This window comes from Anabrus simplex, chromosome 10 (genome assembly GCF_040414725.1).
Source record: "Anabrus simplex isolate iqAnaSimp1 chromosome 10, ASM4041472v1, whole genome shotgun sequence".
NCBI classification, from domain to species: Eukaryota; Metazoa; Arthropoda; class Insecta; order Orthoptera; family Tettigoniidae; genus Anabrus; species Anabrus simplex.
The window spans coordinates 60250462-60262832 of NC_090274.1; the positions used below are offsets into that span (position 1 = coordinate 60250462).

The window sequence follows — 12371 nt, forward strand, 5'->3', positions numbered from 1 at the left end:
GCATTCACTATTCACCACTGGCCTCATTCATTTGAATACAGTTCCGAATGAATAATCGAAAGGAAAAATTCACTATTCAATAACCTCATTAATTCTAAGGGAGTTTCGGGTGGATAATCGAAAAACAATCAAATGGAAAAAATATTCATTGTTCGTTTGCCTCATTCTTTCGAATGAATGATAAAAAATAATCAAATGGGAAATATAATAGCATAATCAAATAAAATGAAATAATCGAATAAGCAATTATTTTGTATTTGATTATCCCATCACTACCATATACATATACCAAGCACCACTTTCACCACGTGAATATAATTAAAGCTGGCTAGTGTGGAAGTCCCTGAACAGGCTACAGTCAAGAGTGGGAAGATCCAAGGATAACTTGAAAAACTGGGGGTTCATCACAAGTGATACAAGATGTGAATCTGGACAAGAACAAACCACGAGCCACATGCTTCAGTGCCCTATGTGCCCAACATCTTGCACAGAGGTTGATCTACAAGCCAATCCGGTGCATTGGACATTGCAAGAAATCAACTTAATTTCCCGTATCAAATCCTATTTACAAAGAAACAATAACAGTAAAAACGTCCACCTATTTGATACTTAAATTTGCATTAAGCAAATCAATTAATCATACACAGTACATGTTTCATTCTATTTTGGAACATTTTCAGCTGTATTACATTGCTTAGGTGAAAACACTAAGTATTTATCTTTGTAAGAACATCTCAAACAGGTACCTTGTTTTTCTTAAAATGTACGTAAATTTAAAATTCGAAATAAATTAAAATAATGTGGATGGTTGAATGGGGTGGTGAAATGAGTGGGAAATGGATCTGCTTATGGTTAGCCTATTTTAATTTTTTTTATCTATTCATTTGAACAGATGTAAAAAATTGTTTCCAGCACTTTTATCACTAAAATATTCTGCTTGTCTTCTAATAAAAAGTTTTTTGAAGAAAAGTAACTTTCCTTTGTCACTGTTCTGAATATTACTAGGTGTTCTCTTCGTGTTTGATGTTTACTGTTCAATTCCTCCAACATTTACCCACTAGCTTCCCACCCTCTCAAACTTAGAGATTCCAAAAAGTTATCAACTGATGCTCAGGTCTAGGGGAGTACTCGGCCCTAATATCAGATAACCACTCCTTTTTCCCTTCTGTCTGTCTGTCTGTCTGTCTGTCTGTCTGTCTGTCTGTCTGTCTGTCTGTCTGTCTGTCTGTCTGTCTGTCTGTCTGTCTGTCTGTCTGTCTGTCTGTCTGTCTGTCTGTCTGTCTGTCTGTCTGTCTGTCTGTCTGTCTGTCTGTTCCCCACTCCCTTTACCTCACACAGCATCTACTTACCAACAATGACCACTACCATTATTAGTCTGTCCTCCACTGATGAAAGCTGCAGCTTACAAGTTTGGACTCATGTCTTTCTTTTATGTGTACATTAACCATGCATTCTTACATGGTAAATCACTGCTCTCCATCTATTTCCTAGATTTATATACATGCAATCCTTTTTTAATAAATTTAGCTTTTAATTGAATTAAACAGATAGGTAAATTTCATTTTTTAAAAGCGTAATTTGCTATTAAAACTATATTTTTTTTCAGCGTGTGTGGCTGCATTATACTCTCATTTTGCAAGCTCCTCTTGTGGACACATTCCTATGAAATCATATATTGAATACAGTGTTTTGTTGACATTTAGAATTATGTGGGGTTATGAGGTCAGGTGAAACTCTCTTCCTTCATTTATTTATTTATTTATCATAAACACTAAAAGTACCTTCATACCAAATGGACACGTCAAAGGGAACTTTTCACTTTTATTGATGCTGTGAAGGAATTAAAGAGAAGCAGTAGATATAGTAACAGGAAGGAAACTATAGCTTAAATTCAGAATGTTGAATGTTTTCTACTGATATTATTTTAATTCATCAAATTTTGTTTTTTAGAAAATGATGGTTGTTTTATTGTGCTGGCATCTATGATCACAAATTACCATTGATTACACTCTGAAATTGTATTATCAAATCATATACACTATAAGTAAATTTAACTCTTATGCTAAAGTTCTTTTATTTTTCTTAATATATAACTGAGAATTTGTAATGTATCATACATTTGCTCGTTACTAAAAACATAACTGTTTGGTATTGAATAAGTACAAAGAGTTGGCGACATATTCAATCCCAGAGATATACAGTATAACATTTTTTCTTAAAAGTTGAGGTTTTGCTGTGGGTCGTAATGTGAGAGTGCTTTTTCGTTTCCGTTGTTAATATTTGTACATATTGTCATTTCTCTCGAAATATTTTTTCTTTTTTTGTTTGTGTGTTTTGTTCTTGGGTCACTCGTACCACCCTTCTCAACTCTCCAACAGAAGACAAACTTAACAAGACAGGGGTAGACAGAAGCTCAACCGTAATTGCTAAAGAACCTGAAGGTAAACCAAATACTTATTTGTGAAATGCTTCTTGTGTTGATTTCTTTAAATAAATTCCTTTTTAAGTAAATATTTTATAATACATTACCCATCATGTGTCAGTGTCAGCTGTATAGAAGCAGTTTATTATGAACATCCGGTTGATGCAGATTAATTAAATTAATTTTTACATTTTTTAAAAGAAGTAAATAACATAGAGAATCTAAACAAAATCTTTTGAGATGTCCGTATTATGGTCTGGATCATAAAATGTCCTTTATCATTATGTCATAAATAAGGTGGGAGTATTAATACTCAGTTTCAACTAGAACACTTCAGTAAAAAGTTAAATGTAGAATAAAATTTGTTCATCTGTAAAATATTGACTAAACTACATCTCTTATAACCTGTTATTAATTTCATAATAGCCAGAATATATTTTGCAAAATGTGTTGTCCTATTTTTTCTCCTCTGATTTATTTAACTTCATTACATTTCACTGTTATATAAATATTGCTGGGGCTGTACCTTAATTAAGACCTTAGACATTACACCACTAGCAAAAAAAAAAAAAAAACAAGCAGGTAAATGTTTTTCAAACCCTTTACATCAATAAACGTTTGTAAAGCATATATTGATATTCTGTATTTTCACGATCTATTTCTATTTATTGTATGATGTAAATAAAATGTATTCCATTCACAAACTTAAATTCAGTACTAATTTTAGAACTGTATAAAAAGTAGTTAAAAACAATAATTTGCAGGTAGTACTTCTTTATATTAATTAATTGTTTGTCCTTTAAGTTTAAAATGCAGAGTATACTCACACATACTATGTAATGTGACACTGCTATGTCATTGATACCTAGTCCCGTGTGATGACTGAAGGTACTGCATATGATCGAAGGGTGCAAGTTCAAATTTTCTTTATTTAAATAGATGTTTGTACTGTCTGATTAGCTTGCCCCTTAGGTGGTATCTCACATTCTCTTGAAAGAGCAGGAAGAAATTAATTGCAATATTTACAGAGACATGGGAATATAGGAGACTGCTCTTTTGATGTTGAGAAACAGAATTGATTTAACTCAGCTTGAAGTATTTTTTAAAAACCATGAATATTATCACTGTTTTAATATCTGAGAGCTAGAATGAAACAGTTCATAATATGGATTAAAAGAATCATTGATTGTGGAAATGATGTTGATATTTCTAAAGTAAAACTGCTTCTTGAACCCTGACCTGATACAACAGAGCACTACCGTGCAATGGCGTGAACTCTCTCGACTACACAGAATGGGCTGCTTAAAATTATTCACGTAAATTTGATGCACCATCACTAAGACTATATCCTATCATTTAATAAGAATTCCACCGGCTTTCCTTCCCACCATACATTTTCGTAATTTTATTTCCTGTGCATCCAGCTCATTTGCTTCTTTTGTCAAAAATATATCTTTCTCATAACTACTTAAAAGCAATACTTTATGGTTATCTTGTAAGTGCATGCCTTCATAATACTGTATTACTATTATATGCTTTTCAATCAGATGCAGTGATAACTTAAGTTCTGCTAAGCAAGTTCTGCTAAAGTACTTCACAGATTAATTTTATTAATTGCTTTATTGCGAGTATGTTGTAAATAACTTTCACTACTAATGGATGGAAAATAACTTTAAAAGTGGAGTCAGTAAGGATGCCGATCTTTTAACAATTAACTCTTAACTGATTTAAAGTCCCTAATATGAAATTAAATTGATCTATTGGGGATATTAGTATTAACTTATAATTGTTTCTTGTTTAATCTGTATGTGATACTTCGTGACATAAAAGTAACATTACGTTTAGTTTATAAATGTTACTTCAATATAACACAAGTATCTTTGAAATGTTTTTTTGGTGTCTTAGATAATAACATAAAACTAAATATACAAGAATTTCAAATATAAGGCAGCTAGCTAAATTCTTTATGTAAAACTAGATATTGACTTTCGTATTGTTGGTTACATAAAAGTAGGTGAAAATACTTCTGTAATATTACTGTAACAGTGTTAGCTACATTGTTCATCAGATATAGTGGTACAAGTTACTTTCTCTGATGCTTTCCATTCATTGTGATTTTTATGTATTCTGAAATGCATAGTAAAATAGAATACACATTAAACATGGTATACGATTGGTGCGACAGCTTAGCAAGTTAGATGCTAACATACTATCTTAATGGCTGAGGTTTACATTTTGGTCGCGAGGGCATCCAGTCTTAATTCACATGCCAAAACTCAACTGAACCTGGTTGGCTTGAGCAACACTAGAAACAACTATAGTATTCTAAAGAAAACAATGGTAGTATATGCTTTAGAAACAGATATCCATCGTTTCATTGTAGCATTTAGAAGATTTATCCAGAAATGTTAGACTGAATTGTATGGAAAATCTAAGGCTATGATTGCACTACATTCATCTTCTGACAAACAAGTGTTCTGACCACACCACCCAAGTAATTTGTCATGGTATGATGGTTATATTGAATGGATATTCTAATGCAAGTTGTTGCAATTTGCAAAATGGATGAAGTTGATGGTACTTTTTGGATACTCCTCTGCTTAAAGGATTACTTTTCACAAAAAGAATTGAACATATGAATGAAGAATAATCAACCAATAAGTTTTCAGTATATTTCATGATGCCACAAACATTCTGTATATTTTAAATAGGATTATAAGGAAGCAGTAACATTTTTTTCATTGCATTTCATCAGGAGAAAGACTTTCGCTCACATTGAGATAAGACTCTTATTTTCGTTAGTAAACATATTTTAGACAGGTACCGGTAATAAATATAAAAAATGGGATAAGTACATTTAAAATTGAAATTGGGTATAAATTAATGGTACTTCATGTCCCACAAACATCTATTTTCAGACTCATAAGTTTTAGGTTTTTCATTATCCGTGATGTTCATAAAAATAAAAATCATATCCATATGAATGACAAACTTGCATTATCTGATGAACTTTACACATGCATTGAAACCACTTTCATAATTTTCTCATTGTTTGTATGTTCTGACATAGTCACCAGAACAGGAAATGCATCCACTGGAACCATAGCCTAAACTGTTTGGAATAACTTTTACATTTTAACATATTGTCACTTGAATATTAGGGCATTCTTTTGTCATCATTATTATAGGTATATGATAACTTATGTCTATTACATTGGAATACTTAACATGATAGAGTAATCTGACTGGTACTTATTGCACCTTATCAAAGGAGGGAAGGGGAACATGATAGCATTTGCAGATTTCATCCCTAATTCTTTTACTAAGAACGTATAGTCCTATCATTGATTACATCATTAGCTTTCTTTTCACCAAGGTAAGAATAACTCCAGCAGTCCATGCATGCAAGATTTTTAAAATAGAAAGGCGTGCCCTTCCTGTTTGTATTCCAGCTAAAACTGTAGCTCATGTAACTTATGATGCTGCTTTTAAGTCAAAGAATAGCTTTACCTTATATTCAACTTTTTATATTCTTGATGAATAATAAGCATTATAATTATAACTTTGCATTTGTTACTGAAAAAGTCCAGCTTTTACATGAGTACACTGAAACAGAACTATAGCTCCTACATATTTAACAACTTTGATATTTCTAATACATGCACTTTTTCTTTTCTTTTCTTATTTTTTCTCAGAACACATTCATGTTTCTACTTCACTCTTGCATAAATGCTGAATTTGAATGCTCTCCTAGCTGGTATAATTTTCCTTAATTTTATAAAAATGAAACTCCACCCACTTTTCATGCGTAAGCCTGGGCCATAATTACAAAAATGACAAAAACAGCTTGATTTCATGAATTAACTAGTGAGAGTATTTTTAAAAAAACATAATCTGATTCATATATTCCTAGATTGTTGTGTGGCAAATCAGAATTGCTTAAATTATATAGATGGTAAATCTTTTATCCTTTCTTAAATAACTATAGTAATATTGTATTCAACCACAATACAATATTTCAGTGTGTATAGAAGTAATTGTGTCTTTGTAGAAGGAAAATTAAATTGGCATTTAACCTTCTAGTCAGTTCTTTATTTATGGGATAAATCAAATTAATTACTTCATATCAGCTTAACATATTCTATTAAAAAGCATCAGAAACACACTTTAATTTTCAGCCAGATTATATGTCAGGCCAGGAAGATTTACCTAGAATGGATCAAGGAACAGTAATTTTTTTTACTAGACTACTGGAACAGTCTGTCAAGTTTGTACCTTAATTATTTTATAAAGTAGAATCGTTATGGGGGATATAAACACGTAATTGAATATTGATCAAGGAGCCTGGAAGTTTCAAGAAAACAGAAAGAAAGATTGGGTCAAATTATCTCCCTTTGATCATGATTGCGCAGTAAATTTGGAAGCAAAAATTAGATCAGCTGTACGTACTAAAGACAAATTGTATTACTTTTAGTCATTTGAATTCGACCGTTCATTTTCTAAATTAAAAAAAAAATGATATTCTTGTATATTAAGGAGAATATCCAAACAATGATGCCAGAAGAGTTTAATATGCTGATAGATGATACTCTTAAAATGAAATTCTGTGTGTTCCATGCTGAATGTCAGAGTTAATTGTCCATCAGTAGATTCCAGTGTAATTTTTTTTTTTTTTTTTTTTTATGGATAGGTATTTAGCATCAGCATAATGCTAAGAAAGTGCTTCTGTACCTTTATTGATTTCACACTTCAAGAAGAATATAAACTTCTGTGGTCCATTTTAAGACTGTGATGTATATAACCTAAAGTACATAGTTTAAAGGAAAATAAATTGTGACTGATTCTCCTTCTGAAACAAAGAATAGCTTATATAACAACAGCAATTAAGATTGGGAAGAGCTTTTCTTTATTGCATGGCTGGGCCTGCTTTACTTATTTGGTATTACAAAAACATACAAAACATATCTATATTGTATAAAAAAAAACACTTCAGAAATGGTTTTCTCTTAGGCAAACCTGCAGGCTACCTTTTTTTAAGATGAAAGGGGATTTTTAATATATATTTTCGCAAAAACATCAGCACATATACTGTATGTGACCACAGAGCTCCTGATTTTTACAAAAACACACTAGTAGACATTTTATTATCATTTCATAAAGCCACTAAATTTTCATTCAGTAAGCATTGCTTGAATGTTCAGATACCTCATATGAAAAAGAAAATAATTTGTTTTTCCAGTTTTTCCATTCCTTTTGGAATATTCTGTTCTGATTAATCAGGAAATTTATGTTTAGAATATAAGACTGTATGAAAAGTTTGATAGTTTTTTTTTTATAGTTTTAAAGGGTTCTTAATAGAGAATTAACCAAATTTATCAAATTTACATTGTATAAATTTAAGATACAATAAGTAATATTTTAAATCATATTCAGTAAATACATTTTATTTTTTAATCTAAGTTGTAGAAAAGACAAGTGCACTACTGCATAGAAATCCATTTCTGAGTATCCTCTTAATAACTTACAATGAAGTTCATAGTAGAAATCCACATTTAACTGTAATAATATTAATAACAATATATTACTATAATTAACAATAATACATATAATAACAATAATGATGATACACTGTACTCAAGATGTCTGATGTTGGAGAGTTATTGTATGTGATTTGTCCATGATTTCTGGCTTCAAGATATATTTGGTAATAATCTTTGTTTTAGCGTAATATTTAAAGCAATACCTTTGGCCAAAAACATGCACCTTCCCATTGCTCGGGGAGTGTTTTTTATTAGGCGATTGTTTTATGGTGGTGGAAGTGTCTATGTATAGAGTAAGATCATAATATGATCATACACTGTTTTTCTTCATTTTTCTTCCTCTTCTTTCTCTGCTTTTCTTTTCATCACTCTGTCTTGTTGCATGCCTCAGATGTCTATTCTGTTGTTCTAGTCTGTATTTTCTCCTTGCTTTTTTCCATGCCATATGTATAAATAATCCACTTATTACTAGTGGATAAAAGTGAGATGAATTTTTACTGATAAATATATTTATTGTGTACCCCAGAACTCTGAAACTTTGTAAGGACATCCTCATTTCTAAAGAACGATATGCTTGAAAAATACTTTCTTTCCATTTGTATGTCCTCAAATAAATGGATCAGAGTATGCAGACTTCAAGTTATTTCTATCTTATAAATGAAGACAAGTTGTAAAGTAAATGTTGCTATTCATTATCAAGGGAATGAAAACTCAAAAGACTGTTTAGAATGTTCATTTACTTGGGCACTATTTCTTTAGGTTTCTCCATGCAGTCACCAAATAAGTGTAGACATTTTGTCATGCCATAAAGTGAGATTTTCCATACCTTGACAGTATATAAAAAGTAACATTCTACCAAGTGAGCAGAATAAAGTGGAACCACTCCATCCTGTGCGCGGGAATTTCTGAGCGAGTGAGTGAGTGAGTGAATCGGCCGATGACGAAATACAGTGCCAGATGTACTCTCAAGGCCGTGTTTCGCACCAGGTTTCAGTCTTTGTTAAACATTTCCAAACGTGGCACGTGTTTCGTTGGTGACATTAGTACAGTGTGTGAATTCAGTGAAATGGCTGAGGTGGCTCAAGTCAGGTATCTGTATTCTGTTCTCCAAAGAGTATTCATTTACAATTCATACGTCCATACAGAAAGTGCGAAGGCCGTAAGAAGATTATTTCAAGAGAAGTTTCTTGATGTTCAAGTTCCAGGTCAGACTTTGATTCATAGATTAGTAAATAAATTACATAAGACAGGAAGTCTTCTTGATAAGAAACGTAATAAACCACGTACAGTACTTACACAAGAAACTGTAGGTAACATTGTAACACTCTGGAAAGGTCTCCTACAAAAACACTTCAACGCCTTGTTCAGGAAATGGAAATTTCCTATGATTCATTTCAAACGGGTACAGAGTTACTGACCGGGCGAGTTGGCCATGCGGTCAGGGGCGCGCAGCTATGAGCATCCGGGAAATAGTGGGTTTGAATCCCACTGTCGGCAGCCCTGAAGATGGTTTTCCGTGGTTTCCCATTTTCACACCAGGCAAATGCTGGGGCTGTACCTTAATTAAGGCCACGGCCGCGTCCTTCCCTAGGCCTTTCCTGTCCCATCGTCGCCATAAGACCTATCTGTGTTGGTGCGACATAAAGCAAAATAGCAAACAAAGTTACTGAAGTTAAAGCCGTATAAAATTAATTGAGAGGGAAAGAAGTGTTGCGTTTTTCCAGCAAGACTCTGCGACGGCACATACAGCCCACTTCTCCTTACAGGGAATCCATACAGTGTTTGAAGATAGAGTTATCACTAACAATATATGGCCTCCTCGGACCCCCGATTTAACCCTCTGTGATTTCTATCTCTTGGGGGCATTGAAAACGAAAGTGTACAAAACAAATTCACACACTTTAGATGAACTTCAAAATAACATTTGTCAAGAAATTGCTGCCATTTCTCAGAAGGAACTGCAGAGGGTGATGAACACTTTCCTAAACAGGTGCCAGAAATGCTTAAACAATGAAGGGAGGCAGTTTCAATATCTCCTGGCATGATGTATGTGAGTACTTTTATTTCTTGTGTTGTTTGTTTGTTTGTTTGTTTGTTTGTTTGTTAGAAATAGATTATGCGACAATGTATTTACTGCAGACTTCCTGTCAAGCACGCACCTCCCTTATGTAGGCTTTGCTGTGGGACTGTTTGTCCAACCCTTGTCTCGTTTCCCTATGGGATCGGGTATGAGGTGAGTTGAATCTGTCGTGGCGGGTTTTTATGACCGGATGCCCTTCCTGACGTCAACCTCATCAGAAGAGTTAATGGAATGAAATGAATGACGTGATATTAGGAAGGAAGAGGGTGAAACCCAGTGCTGGCACATAGCCTACTCCTGTCGAATAGCATCAAGGGGTCTGCTCAAGGCTTAACGTCCCCATCCGATGGACGAATCCCCATCAACAGCGTCATATGCCCTCACTCCATATGAGCACTGCGGAGAGGTTTGGAATTTAATCCAGGCTTTTGGCACGCAATCCAGTGATTAGAAATTGTATACCGCCACCTCCCCTACCCTGGTGGCCAACATTCTGATGGTGAGATTTTTTCTACCAACGGGACTCGAACCGGCTAACCTTGGTGTCAGACCATTTAGACTTCAGCGCCTTAACAATTATGGCCACCAGGCGGGCTACTTTGCTGTGGGACTGGTTCTGCTTTATGTTGCTCACCCTGCGGTTGTTTTCCTTTCTTTTTTAACCATGCCATACAGAGTGTCTTAGACAGTTGAGGCACAGGCCTTCTGACCCCGACGTGGCAGGTTCGATCCTGGCTCAGTCCAGTGGTATTTGAAGGTACCGAATGTGTCAGCCTCATGTTGGTAGATTTACTGGCACGTAAAAACTCCTGCGGGAAAAAATTCTGGCACCTTGGCATCTCTGAAAACCGTCAAAAAGTAGTTAGTGGGACATAGAAGTAGTAACATTATTATTTATTGTTTTTCTATTTGCTTTACGTCGAACCAACACAGATAGGTCTTATGGTGACGATGGGATAGGAAAGGCCTAGGAATGAGAAGGAAGTGGCCATGGCCTTAATTAAGGTACATCCCCAGCATTTGCCTGATGTGATGTTGTTTTAACCATTTCTGAACATTATGTTTCGCAAAATCATTAATTGAAGATTTCCTCCACTTGTGGCATGTTATTAATTTTACGAGAAAGTGAAGATATGCAGTAGTAAAGCCAGGATTGGTCTGATGGGTATGCTACTAGGCTTCTGTAAATATGTACCCAAACTACTCAGCGGATCAAACTGAATACCTTGATATTTCTACTTGTATGTAAAATATCTGTAATTTATCACATAGGATAAAAATGATGGCAGGTCATCATCAAAAGAGAGAGTGATAGAAGAGGAGGCAACGGCAAACATGAAACCACAAAAGAAAAAAGAGCAAACTCCGCATCTTCATACACTGCCTTCTTCAAATGGGCTCTCTCCTGATCAGTCCAACTTCTTCTACATCTGTTTCATATCAGTCCCTGATAAGCTCATTTCTGCTTCCCAGCTTCATCACTCAAGGAGGGATCATTTTAACAGATCTTCAGTACTGATGTGAGAAGTGCAGGATAAGCAGTCATATAAATAAAGGAAAAGGAATGAAACAAAAAATATACAGATAAATAGAGATGGTAAAAATCTAGGAACACAGGACAGACACAAAAGGAGAAAAAAAGAACCCTATGATAATAAATGCAAATTTGGTGACTGAAAGTAAAGAAATAAGGGAATTATGTCCAAGAAAATTAAGAATATGGTTTTGATTTGTGTGCCTCCATTGCCTTAAAAATAAGTACATAAACATACTTCCATCTTGATTAATGTTAATTGCTAATTAATGTTTTACTAAGAATTTTTACAAGTTTCTGGTAAGACTGCAGTTTCTGCTGTTAACATTCTAACATCAACTTTTATTCAATCCAGTCACTGAACTGACTGATAATAATTATGTTAAATTTTTTCCAAAACCATGAAGGAACTCAGAATGAACGATTTTGATGTGTTTTGAAGAACTTAGAATGTCAACATGTATCATTATTGTACTTGGATAAAGAAGTGTACTATCATGTTTCAAAAAGTACAGATCATCAGTTTCATTACAAGCTCACTTTTAAACACTATCATATTCTTTTCCCTTTCTTTTGTATTCCATTTTGTTGTTTATCTAGTTTATTTTGCTCTAACATCCAGTGATCACACAGATTGTATGGTACATGTTAAATGTGTTTTTATTGTTGCTTGTAAGTAAAATATGGAAGGATATTGTTCTAAGCATTCCATGTCAGTGAGATGTGTTTTATCTGTTGTATCTGATATATTGGTCAGCTCTTTAATTGTCTATAGTCATATTGGTGTGTTATGTT

The 12371-nt window shown here is 33.7% G+C and overlaps 1 protein-coding gene across 10 annotated transcripts in view; it reads left to right on the forward strand.

Moving 5' to 3' along the window:
* The window catches only part of CaMKII (Calcium/calmodulin-dependent protein kinase II), a 1009248-nt gene that overhangs the window by 891594 nt on the left and 105283 nt on the right, over window positions 1-12371 (forward strand). For 5 of the 10 annotated variants that reach the window (XM_067154892.2, XM_067154895.2, XM_067154898.2 and 2 more), the window contains exon 13: window positions 2379-2441. The exons of 2 other annotated variants lie outside the window; for them this stretch is intronic. In XM_067154892.2, coding sequence (XP_067010993.1) covers window positions 2379-2441 — 63 coding nt within the window. The remainder of the gene's footprint in view (window positions 1-2378; window positions 2442-12371) is intronic. 3 more of the 10 variants (XM_067154893.2, XM_067154899.2, XM_067154897.2) reach the window with 1 other exon arrangement.